Source organism: Chiloscyllium punctatum, chromosome 2 (assembly GCF_047496795.1).
Source record: "Chiloscyllium punctatum isolate Juve2018m chromosome 2, sChiPun1.3, whole genome shotgun sequence".
NCBI lineage: Eukaryota > Metazoa > Chordata > Chondrichthyes > Orectolobiformes > Hemiscylliidae > Chiloscyllium > Chiloscyllium punctatum.
The window spans coordinates 61,147,827-61,170,301 of record NC_092740.1 but is presented as its reverse complement, the minus strand read 5'-3'; the positions used below and the strand labels follow the sequence as shown (position 1 = coordinate 61,170,301).

The window sequence follows — 22,475 nt, the reverse complement described above, 5'->3', positions numbered from 1 at the left end:
CCAACCAACATTGGTTTCCTCTATCTGCAAGCTCATTCTGCAAGTTCATTCCATATGTTGCTCACTCTGTTGAAAGCATTTTCTGTGATTTGTCCAAAACTACTGTTGAATCAATTGTCTAATTCAATTTCAGCTATTCTCATTTCACCCACCTTTTCTCACTTTAAAGGATCATTTCTCAGACACCTCCTTCCAGCCTGGAAAACACTGATGTCAATTGAATACAACAGAGCCACTTTCAAAGAGCAATTAAAGAACTTTTATTTACATACAATCAATTCTGCTATAAGTTGCATTTCTTCAACGTAAATTGGCAATAACACGATTGAAGAATTTAGACCATTATTTGTAGAATGCAAACTTTCCTGACCTGTATTGGCTATAACGTGATTCCAGTCCCAAGTAGTGCTGCTATTATGTGATTTTCTTATAATGCACGATTGCATGAGAACGGGACTATCACGTTATATTAGAACAGACTGTAATACCTCTCGTGACTTTAGGATCTTTGAAATTTCTTGAGTCAATTAAATAATTCAGATGTACATTCAGTGTTATAATGTAGTAAATTTGGCATCATTATTGAACATAAACAAATTTCCTCAAACAATGCCATAATGACCAGATAATCTGTTGCAATGATATTGATGCAAACAGCTCTATGGATTAACCCAATTGCTTGGTTCTGCACCATGTTTGGAGCTAAAATATCACCCATATATATCATCACCCAGTACACAAAAGTGCAGTTTAACCTACATTGTTTGATTACAGATTTATTTTATTCATATTCAATCTTTTGGCTGTTTAGTTCAATTTTTTATTGGCCTGGTTGATTGCTGCTTTGCATGTGATTAGCATTTGGTTAAGAAATACCTATGTCTCTTAATTTGGTCAACAACACACGCAGTTTGACACCGTCCAGAACAAAGCAGCTCATTGCATCAGCACTACACCCACCATGTAAAACATGCATTTCCTCCACCACCAATGCACCCTGACAGCAGTATGGTTGATATGCAAGAGGCACAGCAGCATATTGACAGGCCTCCTTCAGCCAACTTCCAAACACTCAATATCTACCACCGAGAACAAGGGCAGCAGATCCACAGCAATATCACCACCTTGAAGATTTCCCTTCAAGCTATACCATCCTGGTTTGGAACAACAGTCATAACTTCAATCTTGCTGGGGCAAAACCCTGAAATTCCAGTCCTAACAGCATTTTGGATGCACCTGCACCAGCTGAACTGTAGCAGTTCAAGAAACTGTCTCATCACTATCTTCTCTTAAGGCAATTACAGATGAGCAACAAACGCTGGGCTTGACTCTGGTCAAACAAAAGAATTAAAAGAATGTTGCAGATGCTGGTCCACATTTGCCCATGTCTATAAGCAGCAACAATATGTTGATGAGCAGAGGGGACTGCCAAGGATGGAACCTTGGAAAAGCTTGTACTTAACAGTACAAAGGTGGAAAACTAAATATTTGCAAAGCTACATTCTAGCAGGTGAATATAACCACTTTTTAATAGCATTTTCATAAGTTACAGGATCCTTTTGCCAGTCCTCGTGCCATCTGAGATTGGCAATAACATCTGTGTAATTCTTTCCTAGACTTCTTTTCCATTTGACAAATTGAAGTTTGTTGTACTGATGAACAGTTTTGGACACTTCTGGGTAGTTTAGTATGGAGCGAAGTTTTTTGTCAAGAGCACTCGTAACATCTAAATACTTAGTAGCCACATTTTTCAATTCATCTGGATCAGCTGATAGATCTGGAGAAAGGTCAAAAAATACTGTCAATACAAATTTTTTTTAAAAGTAACTTTACAACATAAGGATAGACACAGACATAAACAGATAGAAATTTCTCTTGGCTTCGTGTCAGAAGGACTGTTGATAAAGATGCATTAATAAATATTGAGGAGATTTTTCAGACAACCATTATATCAGTTTCAGGCAGACGAAGGCCTTTATTTCATCACTGAATTACACACATCCAGAAAATGAACTGGACTGACTATATAACTACTTTGGATATCCGAGCAGGTCAGAGGTTGGCAATTCCAAGCTTAGCCAGTTCCCTCCTGATGCACGAAAGCCTACCTGATATCTAAAATAGACAAATCAGGAGTGTGTTGGAATTCTTTCTATTTGCCTGGATGACTGCACCTGATCCTGGATTAGTGGTGCTGGAAGAGCACAGTAGTTCAGGCAGCATCCGAGGAGCAGTAAAATCGACGTTTCGGGCAAAAGACCTTCATCAGGAATACAGGCAGAGAGCCTGAAGGGTGGAGAGATAAGTGAGAGGAGAGTGGGGGTGGGGAGAAAGTAGCATAGAGTACAATAGATGAGTGGGGGAGGGGATGAAGGTGATAGGTCGGGGTGGGGTGGAGTGGATAGGTGGAAAAGAAGATAGGCAGGTCGGACAAGTCATGGGGCCAGTGCTAAGCTGGAAGTTGGGAACTGCGGTGAGGTGGGGGAAGGGGAAATGAGGAAACTGTTGAAGTCCACATTGATGCCCTGGGGTTGAAGTGTTCCAAGGCGGAAGATGAGGCATTCTTCCTCCAAGCGTCTGGTGGTGAGGCAGGGGCGGTGAAGGAGGCCCAGGACCTCCATGTCCTCAGCAGAGTGGGAGGGAGAGTTGAAGTGTTGGGCCACAGGGCGGTGTGGTTGATTGGTGCGGATGTCCCGGAGATGTTCCCTAAAGCGCTCTGCTAGGAGGCGTCCAATCTCCCCAATGTAGAGGTGACCGCATCGGAAGCAACGGATACAATAAATGAGATTGGTGTATGTGTAGGTAAAACTTTGATGGATATGGAAGGCTCCTTTAGGGCCTTGGATGGAGGTGAGGGAGGAGGTGTGGGTGCAAGTTTTGCAATTCCTGCGGTGGCAGGGGAAGGTTGGCGCCACCTCGTGCTCTCGCGAGGAGGTTGAGCAATTCATCAACTTCACCAACACACTCCACCCTGACCTAAAATTTACCTGGACCATCTCTGACACCTCCCTCCCCTTCCTAAACCTCTCCATCTCCATTAATGAAGACCGACTTGATACCGACATTTTTTACAAACCCGACTCCCACAGCTACCTGGATTACACCTCTTCCCACCCTACCTCCTGCAAAAATGCCATCCCATATTCCCAATTCCTCCGCCTCCGCCGTATCTACTCCCAGGAGGACCAGTTCCACCACAGAACACACCAGGTGGCCTCCTTCTTTAGAGACCGCAATTTCCCTTCCCACGAGGTTAAAGATGCCCTCCAACGCATCTTGTCCACATCCTGCACCTCTGTCCTCAGATCCCACCCCTCCAACCGTAACAAGGACAGAACGCCCCTGGTACTCACATTCCACTCTGCCAACCTTTGCATAAACCAAATCATCCGCCAACATTTCTGCCACCTCCATCAGACCCCACCACCAGGGATATATTTCCCTCCTCACCTCTTTCCGCAAAGACCGTTCCCTCTGTGACTACCTGGTCAGGTTCACGCCCCCCAACAACCCACCCTCCCATCCTAGCACCTTCCCTTCACACATGGAAGGGTTAAAGAATAATTATGGCTGCAATTTCTCAAAGCACCCCACCCCCTTCCCTTCTGCTCCTGTTTTCCCCTCCCCCCCCCGCAACCTCCCCTTCTCCAGGGGAGCTGGACTGGACACCAACAGTAAGACTGCTGCTGCCTTTTGGGGGGTGGGTAGGAGTTGAGTCTCAAAATAGTGCACACACACACACACACACAACATTTCACTGCAACGTTTTGACAAGTTCCACATTTGTCCTGTGTAGGGCAATGTTGGAGAGATTATCTGGGGAAGGGGGTTTTAGTGTACACTCTTGTGCAGAAAATGGGGGAAGAGATAGAGAAAGAGAGAGACCATTCTTCCACAACAACTCTGGCATAGTCCTCATGGAAATAATATCAGTGGTTGTTAGTGTTATTTCCCTTACTGTTCTACTGGTCTCCCAGGGTTACAGGAGACCGACAGAATTTCAATAGCACACACAAATGCATAATGATATTGAATAATACTGACCAGTTTTATTAGTACTTTTCTGCTGTCCTAGCTACAATTTCTATGGTGACAAGAGAAAATCGGAAGTTCATCATCAACCAAAAATTATCGCTAATCTGCATGTTTGCTGTACAGCACTATGTGATTTTTGAAATAAGATTAAATAAGACGTATTTGAAAACTGGCACTTAAGGTGAATGGAAATTGATGATGATAAAGATAGGATGCAAATGTTTAGAAGGATTAAATTGGAAGATATCTCTAGCTGTATAAGACTTTAGCAGAATATATAAACTAAAATATCTTGAGATTTTCCAGCATGCAAATCTCTTAAAATGAAGACAAGATTATTTTTTTAAGCTTAGCTGCTTCAAATGTTATGGCATTTAAATGACAATGACAAAAAATGCTGTAAAAACCCAACATGCATTGGGACAAACATTTATGAGCTGTGCGAAAATGGAGGCAGAAAATAGGACGGAATCTACAAGTCTGAGTTTGCACTAATTCACTAATGCTGCTCTGTTTCTCATAATATATGGAGTATTTTGGGGTTTGAGACAGGCTTTACCTGTGTGATGTCTCTGCCTGCTTTGGAGATAATAGCTGTAATTGTCACAGGATGGAAAGCATCTCCAGCATGGTATATACGGGAAGACATCAAGAATTGCCAAGTCACATCCCTTCAACTTTGCAAGGGTGGGATTGGGAGTGGCTCTATTTTGCACTTGCACTGTTCTCAGAGTCCATTGCCATCTAAATGATCCCAATAATGAAAATTATCACAGAATCATAAAATCCCTAGTGTGGAAACAGGATATTCTGCCCATTGAGTCCACACTGGCCCTCCAAACAACATCCTACCAAGACCCATCCCCTTACACTATCCCTGTAACCTTGCACTTCCCGTGACAACTCCACCTAGCCTCCACATCCCTGAACACTGTGGGGCAATTTAGCATGGCCAATCCACCTAATCTTCAGATCTTTGGACGGTGGGAGGAAATCGGAGCACCTTTGGAAACATGCAGACACAGACAAATGTGCAAACTCCACACAGACCATCGCGCAAGGGTGGATTTGCATCTGGGTCCCTGGTTCTGCAAGACAGCAGTGCTAACCGCTGACCTACCACGCTATCTATAGTTTGGAAAGTCCATTACTTATATTGGATTTATATTGAGTAAAGGTATTGTGGATGCTGGAAGTCTGAAAATAAATAAATAAAATGGGTGGAGAAATACAAGAGGCCTGGCAGCCTCTGTAGAGAAAGAAACAGTGCTGATATGGAGTCCAATAAGACTCTTCCTCTTTCAAAGCTTGTAAGTTGTGGTTGTCAGATGCTGTCACAAATTCTATAATGGTTTTATAAGACTAGGCACTAACAAGTATCTCAAACTTTTCTTTAAACTCAAATCTTTTTGGCCAGTGTTTTGAGAATTTTGCAAGTCTCAATAAATTTATTCACGATTTATACGTAAAGCACACCTTTTCACAATCTTAAAGGGTGTCCTATCACCACTAAAGGACCAGAATCGTTGGGTGTCTGGTTTAACAAGTCAGCTTTTCTGTTCATCGCTTACAATGTCAACTACTTCACTACTTTTCTGTGCGCTTTTCGGGTTATTCACACTACCCACCATTTTTGTTTGTTCTTTCCCTTAAATTTGTCCTCTTTTCTATCATCGGTCTTGGATTCCATATGTTACTATTTTCTAGGTTTTAGAATGTTAAAATTACATGCATCTGTTTAATTTCTCCAAGCATTTTCCCTGTTCTTACATATTGTGCCAAATGATCTCGACCTGTATAAAGTTGTAAAATTGGGGAATTCTGTGTACATTTTAAAATCTTTAACTTTTGTGATGACTCCAGAATCAGTAAGACTTTACTTCCAGTGTGTAACCCCAGTGAAGTGAAGCATTGAATCTTTGCCTGAAATAAGCAAGAAAATTATGTATTGCAGAACTAAAGAGGCAGCTCTGGTTGCTGAGTAGAATTTAAGAAGTCTAAGAATTTTGTACTGCAACAAAAGACCAAGATTTTGCAGTTTCTCCCAGCAGAGCACCTTATCACCAAATATCAACAGAAGATTGGATAGAGATTTGCCTACATTGAGAACAAAGCAAAAACAAAACAGAAGTGTGTGTCAATTTATGGGTATAGATCGAGTGCCCTCTCAGATTGTTAATGATGGAGAAGAACGTGCGTAAAAGGTACATAAACAGCTCAAAATGTCCAATATGTTGTGAAACTTGAAAGGGTTCAGAAAAGATCTACAAGGATGTTGCCAGGGTTGGAGGATTTGAGCTTTGGGGGTGAGGCTGAACAGGCTGGGGCTGTTTTCCCCGGAGAGTCGGAGGCTGAGGGGTGACCTTATAGAGCTTTACAAAATTATGAGGGGCATGGATCGCGAAAATAGGCAAAGTCTTTTCTCTGGGTTTGGGGAGTCCAGAACTAGAGGACATAGGTTTAGGGTGAGAGGGGAAAGATATAAAAGAGACCCAAGGGGCAACTTTTTCACGCAGAGGGTGGTAAGTGTATGGAATGAGCTGCCAGAGGAAGTGGTGGAGGCTGGTACAATTGTAACATTTAAGAGGCATTTGGATGGATATATGAATAGGAAGGGTTTGGAGGGATATGGGCCAGGTACTGGCAGGTGAGACTAGATTGGGTTTGGATATCTGATCGGCATGGATGGATTGGACCAAAGGGTCCGTTTCCATGCTGTACATCTCTATGACTCTATGTCAAGACCTGTCACTGAGTACAATTATCCATCATAGTTATTGTACACAAGATTAGTTACTGTGGCTGCTCTTTTGGAGCTCAAGGTCTTCAGACCATTGATTAAAGAATAAGGTGATAAAAATTATGCTGAAATTTACAATCTTAGTCGCAGGGAAGAGATTTCTGAAAGGTTTTGGGCCTCTGATCCAAGCAAAGATATATTGGCATTTGAGGCATACAGAAAGAGGTTCACTTGGCTCATACCAAGCATGAACTGACTGTCTTATAAGGAGAAATTGAATGGACTGGGTCTGTACTTCTTGGAGTTCAGAGGTGATTTTAGTGAAATATACAAGATTCTTACAGGACTAGTTTAGTTTGGGATTATGTTCAGCATAGACTGGTTGGACCAAAGGGTCTATTTCTGATCTATTTGACTCTATGACTTTAGCTATGGAAAGGTTGTTTTCTCCTTGTGGAGTGTCTAGGACCAAAGTGGATAATGTTAGAATTATTTTCTCACAAGGTAGTGAAATGTGGAAAGCTGTTGATGTTGGGTCGCTATTTAAGGTTGAGATAGACAGATTTTTAATCGGTAAAGGAAATCAAGGTTTATGAGAAAAAGGTAGAAAAGTGGAGTCGAGGATCATCAAATCATTCATGATCTCATTGACTGGTGGAGCAGCCTTAATGGGCTGAATTATGCGCTTATGGTTACTGGTGATTTTTGTTAAAACATCAATGACTTAAATGTGGGGCTGTCAGGCCAAAATTTTAAATCTGCAGAGAGTAAATGTTCTATTAGCTGACTTTAAGAGCACAGATAGGCTGGGGAAATATACAATTTTCATAGTAGGTGCAATTTGATGACAGAAAATCTGAGGTGATACAGTTTGATGGGAAGAATGAAGGCATAATTTAAATGATACAATTTCAAAGAGGTGGGAAGAGCAGAGAAATTTGTGACTGCTTGTGCATTTACCTTTTCAGGGTCAGGACATGCTAACAAAGCAAGACAGAATCAAAATTAATAAAACATATGGATAATAGTAAACATAATTGTGAGCAATAATACAGGAGAACTATGGAATGATTAAACTTTGACAGGAAAAATTGGCACTACAGTCGACTATTGACTTCTTTACTGTGCACAAAAGTGCTTTTTTTCCAGAAGTAAACAGCATAGGGTATCCAGGAAAGTGAGCTTGAAAATTTCAGAGACTTTGAAATTTGATTGAAATGCACAATATCAACACAAAAAAAAATGCAGATATCATTTTGAAAGTATGAAATTTGTACATGAAACAATTGCCTAGGTCAGCAATTTGATCACATTATAAATGAGAATTTAAAATCGCCATCAATATTTTAATCAGACTTACCAAATAGCTGAGAAGGCACAATAATTCCATCTGCATAGGCCACATATTTCCAGTGACCAGTTCTAATCATATAGGTGGAGGCATTTACATTGCAGCCATGAAACTCACTAAAAATCCAGTCAGGACGCAATTTTTTAACAGACACTTCCTCTTCAAATCCTTTCAACAATGGGAACAAAGAATAACCACTTATATTTCCAGGAATGGGGATTCCAGCAATATCTAAATGGAAAAGGAAATTATTGTTTTGATTGAGTTTGGAAGAAATTATACTGGTGCATAATTCTGTGCATAAATCATCATTTGAACTGAATTAATCAATTAACAGTAATTTATTCAATATTTGGAGAAAATGAAAAATGCTATAGTTTCTGTTTTGTGATAATAAATTAGTAAAGGGAACACTTTGTTTGAAGAACTCTGTTACAAACTGATAATAGGGAGTATCATAAATGTATAAATTTGACTTTGTTCTGAACCATGCTGTACTATTGAAAATGAAAACAATGTATTCTGCTTCTCTTGACCAAAGACGCTTGAAATTAAAACATAGCTAATTAGGAAAATGCCACCATTGCCAATGATTTAATTTAAGAAAAGAAAATAATTCCGAAACAACATTTTTTAAAGTTAGGGTAGGCTTATTGGCCTCAAGTAGAGGATGTCATTGCTGGGGAATTAAAAACTCAAATATTAGCAACAGATACTCCCAGGGCAAGTACTGCATGTAATGTAGATCTCCTCCTATTCCTCTCAAAACTAGGTTTTCCAGGCACTGTCTCATACGGCATTTAATAGATGAATTGCTCATGTACCAAACTGAATAACTATCAAAAAAGATAATTAATATACAGCATTATACTACTCATACCCAAAAAGCTGACAATTTTAACAGCTGTGATGAGTGAAGATAAATGTTTATTTGAATTCTGTACCTTAAGCGGTGGGAAAGTTCTTCAGTTGTACAGTGTAAAATAAAAAAAACATGGAAACCTCAAAACACAATTTGCAGAATTAATAGGGATGCTTGCTTCAGCCAGAAAGTTGAATCATTCCATCAAATTGACCCCACCCAAAGTGTCAAGATAACAGCAAGCAAAAGATATATGGAACATTTGATTTTCAAGCCTTAATTCTTTGATAGGATACAAAGTGCATAAAATGACACTTCCTGAACTTCTACACTGAATTTTAAAAGGCAAACGTGGAAAGCAACATACAAAGTTCACTATCAATACTAATACTTGACACTGTTTCTTTTATGGAGAAAGTGAGGACTGCAGATGCTGGAGATCAAAGCTGAAAAATGTGTTGCTGGAAAAGCGCAGCAGGTCAGGCAGCATCCAAGGAGCAGAAGAATTGACGTTTCGGGCATAAGAAGGACTGCCTTGGATGCTGCCTGACCTGCTGCGCTTTTCCAGCAACACACTGTTTCTTTTATACCAAGTCAATTCCAAATAAATGCCCGAACGTTTATACAGAGGAACCTCGATTATCCAGCATTCAATTATCCGGACAAGATCACAGGGTCCCCATGCTTGGCTAAACTGTGTTATCTGACATTCGATTAACCAAACAAAATATTCCTAGCCGTGTTGTTTAGACAATCGAGGTTCCTCTGTATATCTATGATCACTGCGTCCTTGATTCCTAATCTAAAGCCAAAGTACGGAGAGGGTCAAGATTAGAGTTGGTTTGAGATCACTCAAATTCAGATCCTTTGAGATTTCCTTCAAAAAAACTTATATCCTCTCAATTTAAGGCAAATCAAAATGAAGATTTCAGCACTAAGATTGGAGGCTAATTAACATTTCCCAAACATGGAAATCAAGAAGAAAAATGATACCATCTTTACTTCTCTCATGTACTTATATGTTTTGCTCACCAAGAAGAGTTGGATAAATATCCACAAGAGATACCAAATTTGAAATCTGTTGTCCTCCAGAGATACCGGGCCCAATCATCAATAAAGGAACATGCGAACTTCCCTCATACATACTCATTTTATAGAACTGACGATGCTCCATTGCCAGTTCACCATGATCAGAAGTAAAAATTACGTAAGTGTTGTTTTCGAGCCCTGTGTCATGAAGGGCTGTTAAAATTTCTCCTGTGAAAATAGAACAGTATACTTTAGCAACTTCATGATATACAAACAAAACATTTTTATTTTACCTTAGCTAAAGTCTTATACTTTCGCAAGCTAATTTTGCTTTCTTCCCAGCTTAGGTATTTTAAAGTGTGTTCTGGTTGTTCGAGATCAATCATCCTAGTCCAGATCATCCCTGTAGGATTTCCTCAGAGTGGTGTCTTGGACTGACCACTGATAACTGCTTCAACGACATTCCCTTTATTATAAAGTCAGAAGGCAGAACGTGTCCTGGAGTTTGCAGCACTTGATACCACCTCAAACTGCTTAAATATCGGAGGCATCTATACTGACATATTGCATCATGTACATCATTCAGGCTTGGACTTATGATTGACAGTTAGCAGATGGGCTAGATAATGTCCACTTCCAACAAGATATCGTCTGATTGCCCCTTGGCCTTCAATGGCATTGTCACCACTACATTTTCTACTATCAACATTGTGAAGGAGAAGAGAGAAATTTATTGGGACCAGGTATATAAATACTATGGATAGAAAAGAATGTAAGGAGGTTAGGATTCTCTGATAAGTAACTTACTCTCTAAATCCATAAAGCCTAACCACCATCTACAAGGTGAAATTTAGGAATGTTATAGAATTTCTCTCAATTCCACTATGAATGCAGCTCCAACAACATTCAAGAGGATTGACAACACCTTGCCTGCCTGAAAGGCATCCTGTCTACCATGTTAAACATTCATTCCATCTACTAATAGTACGCATTTATAATATGCACCATCTACAAAGTACACTGCAGCAACTAATGAAGGCATCTTTGACAGCTCCTTGTAAACATGAAATCTCTTTGACCTCGATGGACAAGGGTGGATAGTTCACCATTTGTATGTTCCTCTCCAAGAAACACAACATCCTAATGTGGAACTTTGTGAATTCGCCTTTATTCAATCAGCTTCCCTGAAATGGAACTCCCTCCTGAAATGCCCATATGATGGCCTTTTCCCAACGTTTCCTTCTATTTGATGCTCTGGAATAGCACATTCACCAAGCAGGTTGAAGTTTTCGCTTGCTCCAAAAGATCTCTATGTTGGACATGAGGCACCATGTTGATCATTCCTGATGAAGGGCTCCTGCCCGAAACATCGATTTTTCTGCTCCTCGGATGCTGCCTTTTCCAGCACCACTCTAATCTTGACCATGTTGAATCATGCTCTATGGACACCAGACACACACATACCATGTCCATGCACACTGGCATCTAACATATGTCAGCATCTATGAACCTTCAATCAATTTACAGAATGCTATTGAATTATAATTAGGTTTATTGTCATGTGTACTCATGTTACAAAAAAAAGGGAGAACAGTGTAAAGTATACAATGTTGCCAACATATGGCGCCATCTTAAGGACAAAACAGAAAAAATAAAGAAATAAGTTTTACAATGTATATCTATAATGCAGTGGAAGTTTGAAAAATAAGAAATAAAATTTAAAAGATAGACATTACGGTCTGTATAAAAGGGCTTCCACGTGGCCTGACTGGGTTCCACCAGATCCCAACCAGTATTACACTTCAATGATGCAGGCTGGACTGGATCAGGCTGTATCATTGAACTCTTCACTCAATGTCATTGCTCTCACTCACTGAAGCCTACCCAGATACTCATGAGCTTTGCCTTTCATGTTTGGCCCTCTCAGTCAGAGATGTCAGATTCATATTCCTACTAGCTTGTTGTGCCATTTGGCACAGACACAGATTGTGTTAAGTTTGCACATTCTTCCCATGCCTGTGTGGGTTTCCTCCTGATGTTCTGGTTTCCTCCCACAGTCCAAGATCCTGAGTTTGGATTGTACTGCTGTCCCTTCACTGTCCTTGAGTTAATATTCTGGAACTCCCTTCCTGACAGCACTGTGGATGTACCTGTACCTCAAGTACAAAGTTCAAAACAGCTGCTCACTAGCACCTTCTCATGGGCAATGAGGGTCAGTCAATAAAATACTGGACCAGCCAGTAACACTGCCATCCCATGAACAAATAAACACAACACGTCATTGTCTTAGAATAATGCTTACCAATTAAAACTACTCTATTATAATTATTTGTATTTACAGATGAATATCCTGAAACAAAAACAAGATACTGAAGCAGAACAACAATGAAATAATGGAAGAAGTGCACAGGATGACATTTTTAAGTCATGTACTTCTTCATCTGGTGACATCATGTACTGCAGTAAGAATGTCTCTACATCCCCACCCAAAGCCAAAATGTCTGGGTCATGTTCCATTCCATGGTTTGATGGTCACAAAGGGTGCATGCATAGTGTGACCAAACATGGAGAATATCAATCCTAGTAGCATACACCAATGGCACGTGGAAAGAGCAATATAATGGAAAGAAAATTGGACCTTATACCACCACCGATCTTAGCTTCAACTTATAACTAGCATGCAAAATGTACGTTAACGCAGCAACCTGAATTGGGGTCAGTTGACACAGCGGCCACATGGATCAGTTCATAATTGTCAGCCATTACTGTTGTTTGTTTAGCAGTTGCAGCCTTTTGGTCTTCAACATGGTTTCTTAATATAGAATGTAGTAAGTTTTTAAATTCTTCTAACACAGTAATCACTCTGAGCCATGATACTTGGTTTCAACTTCTCATTCTCATAATTTATTTGTCTTGCTATTTTTTTCCAAGTGACAAGGAAGGTCTCCCTACCCTTTCCCTCAAACTTTGGTCGGGTATGTACAAATTTAAAAATTTTCTCACTGAACTTTAGATTATGACGAGGCGTAGTCTGCATCAGAGACTATATTAGCATTTGAGGTCTCATTTTTAAACTACAGCATCTTAAGTTTATATGCATGTTCTCTGTAGAGGGGTGTGGTATTGCAAGGTCAACTGGTATTATTCATTTGTCTGGAGGTCACTCACTGGCAGCAGCTCAGGATGGCTAGTGCTCCAGGAAGGCTTAGAGGTCTCTCTTCCACTATCTGCCTAAATGTAGCACTTGTCCCAACCCCATCCTGTGTCTTATTGCTGCTTTGAAGTTGAGAGGTATTTAAGTTGCCCTTCTCTCCTAGGAATTTGCTTAGTTGCACTCCCCCTCTGTCCGTTCTGACTAAATTGGAAAAATCATAATTTTTTCCAACAGTTTGGGCTTCTGGCCTCCATTTGAATACAATGGTGGGATTCAGAGGTCTGCTGGGGAAAAAAGTCATAAGTAGCTAGTCCATGTAAAGTAGCAGTTTTCTTCCCAAAAGACATGGAGAAAAATCCATCGGGTTCACGAGTGACAAAATATTTCTTACATCAATTCAGTGACAAAATGTTGAAATCAAAATAAACTTTTAATTTAAAACTTTACACTGAAGAGAAAATATGCTATACCAGTGGGTTCTGCTATAATGCATGTTTTTTCAACACAAATTGGCTTTAATGCCATTGAAGAATTTAGACCATTATTTGTCGGGTGCAAACTTTCCCTACCTGCTTTGTCTATATCGTGATTCTGGCTCCATTAGTTTAAATGGTGCAGTTATTGCGCACTTTTCGAATGATGCAAGATCGTATGAGAATGGAACTATCCTATTATATTAGAACCAACTGTAATTCTATTTAAAAGGAGCGAGGTTTCATCTATATTGTGATCTGCCTGTAAGTCGGCCATCTGCAATTATTTGTGCTTTAACATCATTTCAATAGCACTGATGAATCTTGAATTGTGTACTGTTCAAGGCTTATACAAGTACACTCATAATTGCTATGGCAACATGTACTGTGCTTCCAGATGTTTAAAACCAGGACGCAGGGATTTAATTGTCATTTCATATGTGCACTCCAACAGTGACATATTTAAGTTCTGATGCTGACATTGCAAAAAGCTGAGGTGATATGGTTACTGTTTGTTTGCATCCAGGTGACAGTCATGACATTTTGTGTCCTCATTAGTCATTAGCAATTATGGGGAGACAATTGCTAATGAATTGTTGTCACATGCATGGAAAATCCAAATCTAAGTTTAAAATAGCCAGCTAGCACTATCGCGGTTAGGCGGTAGAGTGGGGGTTTAAAAAAAAACACAGAAAAAAAACCCAGGAATGTCAGAGGTTCCGTTCACTAAAAAAAAAAATAGCCAACTATCCCATCCTCTTCAAGAACTGTGGCAGAATATTCTAAACTTGCATCGATGAGGGTAGCTCGCAATAATACTCTTGAAGCTCACTATTATGCATGAGAAAACAGCACAATTAATTGGTATTTTAACCACTACCTTCAACATTCACTCCCTCCACCACTGTCACACACTAGCAGCAGTATGCACTTTCCCTCTACATGATGCACTTGCCAAGGCTCATTTAATAGCACCGTCCATGAACTCCAAACAACAGAGATTTAAATCTGAGTTCAATTAACCTTGTTCTCTGCCAAACGAGAATGGAAGTGATTTAGGAAATGTATATTCACACAGCCATGTGTGTAAGGAGTGACACACAGAAAATTGATATCAGATTATGAAATTGCGGCATCAACAAATGAATTCCACAATTAATTTTGGTATGAGCCTGCAACATAAGTACAGTAATGAATATGTCTAGAGTGTGGTGCTGGAAAAGCACAGCAGGACAGTCAGCAGCCGAGGAGCAGAATTTGCCCAAAACGTCGATTCTCCTGCTGTGCTTTTCCAGCACCACAATCTCTACTCTAATCTCCAGCCTCTACAGTCCTCAACTGTGCTGAGTCAATACCCGCTACTGCCAAAACTTCACGCTGTCATTGCCATCTTTCAAAGTCAGTGAATCACTTACCAAGCATCAAATCTGTTTCGGCACACATTGCATAGTAAAATGATCTGATGTCCAGGATGTCTTGATTTGTGAAATTGCCAGTACAGTTCTTTGTGTATGAGGAATAAAAATCTACAGGATGCATTTCAGAGAAAGCAAGCCATTTTGGAATCCTGATTGAGTGATATTTCACCTGCAATTAAAAGAATGAAAAGAAGACTAAACTATAAACTCAGAAATGGGTGAAATTAAGAATGAATGGTGTGGCTGAATAACATACAAATTTTCTTCAGTTTAACTCTAGTAAAGGTAATGATATAGCTCAATCTCTATCTTATGACATGTAAATAGAGAAACATACTTAAATACTTTACTGTAACTGTAAAATAGCAAATGAATTTTTCAATGGCTTAAATATTAATTCTTACAATCAGACTAACTAAAAAGAGCAAAAGAACTAAAAGGACATGTGTTTTATATATAATTTTGGCAAAGCATTTGTCAGAAAAGTATGACCAGTTCCTGTTGACACCACTTTTTAGTGACTAACAAATTGAGCAATATGTGGAGAGGAGAGAACATGTCCATGAATTATGCGTCACCGCTGCTGCTTGACAAATTAGACAGTGTTGTTGTTACCCTTGCAAAAAATGGGTCCACATCATCAACCCTTCAATGCATTTCAGGAAGTGCTGGATTATCAGAGTAAATGGCTAGATTATCACAGTAAATTGAAATTAAATAGATACATTTCTTAAAGTTAAAGATGTCAGGGATGTGGTCAGACAGCTAGTACGACAGTTTAATAGAGGATCATGTGTGATCGTGCTGAATAGTCGAGTGGAAACGACATGCCAAAAAGTCTATTCCTGGTCCAATTTTCACCGCCAAAGAATAGTCTGTTAATTTCATGGTAAAAGGACTCATTACAAAATAGAACATTACAGCGCAGTACAGGCCCTTTGGCCCTCGATGTTGTGCCGACCATCGGAACCAATCTAAAGTCTATTTATCCTACATTATTTCATTTTCATCCATAGGTTTATCCAAATACCATTTAAATGCCCTTAAAGATGGCGAGTCTACTACTGTTGCAGGCAGGGCTTTCCATGCCCCTATTACTCTGAGTAAAGAAACTATTTCTGATGCCTGTCCTATATCTGTCACCCCTAAATTTAAAGCTATGTTCCCTTGTGCTAGCCATCACCGTCTGAGGAAAAAGGCTCTCCCTGTCCACCCTACCTAACCCTCCGATTATCTTGTTTATCTCAATTGGTCACCTCTCAACCTTCTTCTCTCTAACAAAGACAGCCTCAAGTCCCTCAACCTTTCCTCATCAGACCTTCCCTCATAAGACTTTCCCTCCATACTGGGCAACATCCTAGTAAATCACCTCTGAGCCCTTTCCAAATCTTCCACATCTTTTGATTTGTAATCCCAAAATGTCATTCAAACCTGGACAGCCATAAAAGGAAGAATTGCAACAAAGAAATTTGTTAATGTAGAAGAAAATTACTGCAAATGATGGAATCTGTACTGAAAACAAAAATGCTGCAGAGCACAGTGGGTCAGACAGCATCCATGGATGGAAAGCAAGCTAACATTTCAAATCTAGATGATTCTTGATCAGAGCTAATGTGAAATGGGGAGGGGGCATCATTTATACAATAGTTGGGGATCGGGAGAGGGAGTGGAGTGCTGTGGAGAAAGGATGGTGAAAGTTCATATTAAGTGTTTGGAATGTGAAAATGGCAGAACTATGGTGTATCTAACTACTAGACTAGAAACAGCAGTCGGTCCCACTGGGGTGGGGTGGGGAGGGCAGAGAGGACATAGTAACAGACGATGTAACAAATAAAGCTAAAACAAAAGGAAAGGAATGGGAGTAGGAAAGGAATAGGAGTACAGTCACAATTTGAATGTGCTGAACTCAATATTAAGTCCAGAAGGCTGTAAAGTGCCTTATCTGAAAATAAGAAGTTGTTCCTCCAGTTTGCACTGTGATTCACAGGAGCATTGCAGTGTGCCGAGGATGGACATGTGGACATGTGAGCAGGATGCTGTGCTAAAACAACCAGCTATGGGAAGGCCTGGGTCCTTCTTGTGCACAGACAGTAGATTTTCTGCAAAGTGGTCACCTAGTCTGTGTTTGGTTTCTCCAATATGGAGGAGGCCACATTGGGTGCAGCAAGTACAATACATGAGATTGGAAGAGATACAGGTGAAATGTTGCTTCATCTGTAAAGACTGTTTAGGCCCTGGGATGGTGAGCAGGGAGGAGGTGAAGGGTCAGATGTTGCACCTTCTGCGGTTACATTGGAAGGTGCCGTGGGAAACTGGCAGCTGGTAGTGGTCGAGGCATGGACTATTATGCCCCAGAGGGAATGATTCCTGCAAAATGCAGACAGGCAGAGTAAGGGGAAGATGTGTTTGATTAGATTAGATTAGATTAGATTACTTACAGTGTGGAAACAGGCCCTTCGGCCCAACAAGTCCACACCGCCCCGCCGAAGCGCAACCCACCCATACCCCTACATCTACCCCTTACCTAACACTACGGGCAATTTAGCATGGCCAATCCACCTGACCTGCACATCTTTGGACTGTGGGAGGAAACCGGAGCACCCGGAGGAAACCCACGCAGACACGGGGAGAACGTGCAAACTCCACACAGTCAGTCGCCTGAGGCGGGAATTGAACCCGGGTCTCTGGCGCTGTGAGGCAGCAGTGCTAACCACTGTGCCACCGTGCCGCCCACACGCTCTGGTGGTGGCGCTCTGCTGAAGTTGTCTGAAATGGAGGAGAGTGATCCTTTGAACGCGAAGGCTGGTGGAATGAAAAGTGAGGACAAGGTGGACCCGATTACACTGTTGTGAATCTTGGGAAGGGGCAAAGGCGGAAGCACGGGTAATAGTTTTGATGTGGTTCAGGGTCCTGTCAACTACAGTGGACGGGAAACCACAGTTATGGAAGAAGGAAGCTACGTCAGCAATGCTGTTTTGGAAGGTGGCATCATCCAAACAGATACAGTGTAGGTGAAGGAACTAGAAGAATGGGTTGGAATCTGGATGTGGGATTTGCAGAGTTGTAGTGAAGGTAGGGTGTGGGAGTCAGTGGCTTTGTAGAGCATGACAATGGACGGTTTATTGCCCAAAATAGAGAGATGAGGTCAAAGAAAGGAAGCAAAGTGTCTGAGAAGGATGATGTGAAAGTTTTGGAGGGACGGAAATTTGAGGTCCAGGTGGACCAGGAAGCACCAAACTAGTCGTTGATGTACAGGTATGCCTTGCTATGTGAAAGTACAGCATTCCTATGAAACCTTTCATAAGCTGAAATGGTGTAAAGCAAAGAAGCATTAATTCATATGGGAAAAATTTCACCTTTTCTCATAAAAACAAAAAATCCTCTCGGATTCCTTTCGATTAGCAAAAACAGGTACTAATATAGCTCTTTCGTAAAGTGACCCTTTCGAAAAGCGGGGGATACCTGTATATAAAAAAATAGTTGTGGGAGGTGGCCAGTGTAGGACCGGAACAAAGATTGCTCCATATAACCCATAAAAAGGCAGGCATAACTGGGACCCATGCAGGTGTCCATAGTTACTCCTTTGAGGTGGCAGAAGTGAGGTGAATTAAAGGAGGAATTGCTCAATGAAAGAACGAGTTCAGCCAAGTGGAGGAGAGTGGTGGTGGATGGGGATTGTTCAGGCCTCTGCTCAAGGAAGAAGCCAAAAGCTTGTTTGTTAAGTTGCTTTTAAAAAGTAAACCTTACTTTATCTTTCTTAGTTTTTCTCTCTTAATACAAACACTATTTCCTTTTCCATTTCTTTTGCTGTATCTAATTTAATTCATCTTATTTCTATTATTCCTCATATTTTTGTTTATTTTTCTGTACCTGAGTTTCAGTATGAAGGAGATACACTTTTGGACCTGTTGTGTATTTAGGTCCCAGAAACCCCAATTACTTCACCATGCTATTATCAATTTGGATTTCAGTAACTTATGGTACAAAAATATTAGAACTAAAGAGCAAAGGACAAAAAGAAAATCAAAGTCTGGCCACATGATGCAACAAGCTGGCCTGCTCCAGGTAATTCTGGGTGATCGTTAAAAAGTCTAATTAGATTTAGTTTGGAGATTGAGTATTTGGAGAAGAGTAAACGAAATTAAAAATCTGGCTTTACATTATTTATTTCACAAATGAACGAGTTTAGGAGATTTTTATGGGAAAATGTTTCTTATGCAGGCAACATTTCAAAAAAAATCTTTGGAGAAGTCTCTGTTGAGAGAGATAACAGCAGTGAGCGGCAGGAGAAAAGAAAAGTACCACTTCTAATGACCACTGCTTTAATAGCCAATCAGGCAGTTTTTGAACTGTAAACATGATTGCAATGTCGGAAACATGGCCTTCCATTTATGTTCAGCAAGGTCTAATGATGAGAAAATCTGCTTCTGATATGTTGATTGAAGGATAAATAATGACCAGAACAACCTTGAAAACTCTCTTGCTCTTCTTCAAACCTGTGTATGGGCTTAGTTTTTACATTTACCTGAACAGGCAGATGGGACCTTAATTTAATATGGCATTTGAAAGTTGGCACTTTTAACATTGGTAGCTCTCCCTTCATATCATACTGGAGTGTCAGCCTTGATTTTTGCGCTCTAGCCTTGGTCGGGCCTTGTGAGATTCAAAGGTATCAGCTGAATTACTAAAGTCAACTGTATCAGAAGTTGGGAGAAATGCAATCATATTTTTGCTACAAATTCTCATCCTCACCTATTTCTGATGCACCAAGCAGAACTGGTAGTTGCATATATTATATAGTTGAACTCAATAGTAGCTAACCTTCAGATGAGAGTAAGTTCATTTTAACAATTGCTTGATTAAATTAATGAATAAAAAATAAGAAGTGTAGGTAACATTCTTCCTAACTTTTTACTGGAGTACGAGTCCCTTTAAATTCTTTGAGGGTAACTTCAAGCATGGAGAAAGTGAGGACTGCAGATGCTGATTCCTGAAGAAGGGCTCATGCCCGAAATGTCAATTCTCCTGTTCCTTGGATGCTGCCTGGCCTGCTGCGCTTTTCCAGCAACACATTTTCGGCTAACTTCAAGCATGCTCAACTTGGAATTTGGGTTGTTGAGTAGCCTACAGAAAACATTGATGTGTAAGGCAATCCATGTGAGTGCTGTTCCTCCTCAAAGTTACCCTACTTAAGAAAATCGACCCTTATTTCTTTTTTGTTCAATGACTTGTAGTGTTGCACCATTGTTGTAGGATGAAAAGGTTTACTTTTGGTCAACTTTATTCAAGGCTCTAACCTAATAACAGTCAAACCCTTATTGTACAGTACATATTCAAGATTCACCAACTCAAAATACAACAAAGTCAATTTACAACAATCATAACTATTTGCTTCCCTAACCCTCCACTCCGTAACAGCTAAGAGAAAAGCTTTTCTTTCACGTTATCTTGCCACTTGCATACCCCTAAAAAAGTGCCCATGTCAGCCAAATGAAAATTTTATTTCTCTCATGGCTAATAGGAGTTTATGAACAAGACGCATGTCATCTGGAAGCTTCTACAGAAAAAAGAAAAGGGAGTTGTTCCACTGTCTGGTTTCTCATATTGCTTTTAAATAACCAAACACTAACAGTTCGATACATTTTGTTTAGTTTAAAAATGGGAACTAAATATATCTTAATATAGCAGGATCAGTAATTCAGTTTTGCAAAATATACCTTTTTAAGCCAGTAGGGTGATGTTTTAAATGTGGAACCTCCACATGCCTCTCCCATACTTGGCGTTGGATACGGATGAGGCAAATTCAGACCCAAACTCAGAACAAATGGTTGATCCAGCTGTGTTGCTTTGTGTCGGATCCATTTTGTAGCTTCATCTACATTCTGCCAATCATGGTCCATGACTCTCACAGTTGATTCATTGCCAGTCAGAACAGTTGTTGGTCTACCTTCCTGGCGAAGCAAAAACTTGACGTCCCTTGTCCAGGCTTCTACGCGGTTACTGAAGTCAATGAGAATTATTGTACAAAACAAAATTATCAATTTAACACAAACAATAACCAAATATCTATTCACTCTTAAATCAGTTTTAGATTTTGATTGGTAGCGTTAAGAGTTTTGATCTTTGAGTGTTAAAAGGAGTGGCCACAGAGAAAATAAATGAATTAGCTGTTGGGGTAAAGACAAAGGACAAGAAAAGCAGTTTAGACTAATAACGATCACTCAAAAAATTGCAGAATCCATTATCAAATGGCATGCAATTATCATTGACATTCAATTGTATTACCATTACTGAATTCACCATTATCAACATCCTGGGGGTTATCATTGACCAGAAACTCAACTGAACGCACTACATAAACACAGTTGCTACCAGAGCAGTTCAGGGACTAGGAATACAGCAGCATGTAACTCACCTCCTGACTCTCTAAAGCCTGTCTACCATCGACAAGACACAAGTCAGTAGTGTGATGGAATATTCCCCCCACCGCCTGGAGGAATGCAGCCCCAACAACATTCAAGAAGCTTGACACCATCAAGGAGAAAGCAGCATGTTCGATTAGTACTATATCCACATGCATCCACTCCATCCACCACTGATGCTCAGTATCAGCAGTGTGTACTATAGAAATTCACTAAAAATCATTAGACAGCACCTTCCAAATGCACAACCACTCCCATCTAGAAAGACAAGGGCAGCAAATATGTGGCAATGCCACCACCTGCAAGTTCCTCTCCAAGCCACTCACCATTCTGACTTGGAAATATATCGCCATTCCTCCACTGTTGCTAGTTCAAAATCCTGGAATTCCTTCCCTATTGGCATTGTGGGTGAACTGACAGCAGGTGGACTGTAGCAATTCAAGAAGGCAATTTACCACCACCTGCTCAAGGGCAACTAGGTATAAGAAATAAATGCTAGCCAGCCATCAAAGCCCACATTCCACAACATGAATAAATTAAAAAAAATAGTAGCAGGACATTTAGAAAACCAAAATACTAATCAGGCAGTTGCTTCAATGGCAAAAAACCCAGAAGTTACTGGAGAAACTTAGCAGGTGTAACAGCATTTGTGGACAGAAAGCAAGGTTAACATTTTGATTCCAGTGATCCTCCTCATCAATAACCTTGCCTCCATCATAAGGTCAGACTGTAAGACTATGAAATTAGGAGGTTTTTCAGCCCCTTGAGCTTGTTATGCCATTCAATTGGATCATGACTCATCCAACACTCCCCATGTATACTTCCCTGCCCTTTTCCCATAACCCTTGATCCCCCTACTGATCAACAATTTATCTCATCCTTAAACATACACAAGGACTCTAAACACACAGCTCTCTTTGGCAAGGAGTTCCAAAGACTCTCACCTTTAGAATAAATTCCTATTCATCTCAGTCTTAACTTGACACCTCTT

General features: G+C 40.3%; 1 protein-coding gene across 1 annotated transcript in view; it reads right to left on the bottom strand.

Moving 5' to 3' along the window:
* Positions 1 to 232: 232 nt before the first annotated feature.
* arsk (arylsulfatase family, member K) overlaps positions 233 to 22,475 on the bottom strand; it is a 43,380-nt gene continuing 21,137 nt past the window's right edge. The window contains exons 4-8 of the mRNA XM_072583145.1: positions 20,780 to 21,062; positions 15,060 to 15,231; positions 10,021 to 10,245; positions 8,136 to 8,357; positions 233 to 1,777 (exon numbers count right to left, since the gene is read on the bottom strand). Of these exons, the coding sequence (XP_072439246.1) occupies positions 1,497 to 1,777; positions 8,136 to 8,357; positions 10,021 to 10,245; positions 15,060 to 15,231; positions 20,780 to 21,062 (1,183 nt within the window). The 3' untranslated portion in view covers positions 233 to 1,496. The remainder of the gene's footprint in view (positions 1,778 to 8,135; positions 8,358 to 10,020; positions 10,246 to 15,059; positions 15,232 to 20,779; positions 21,063 to 22,475) is intronic.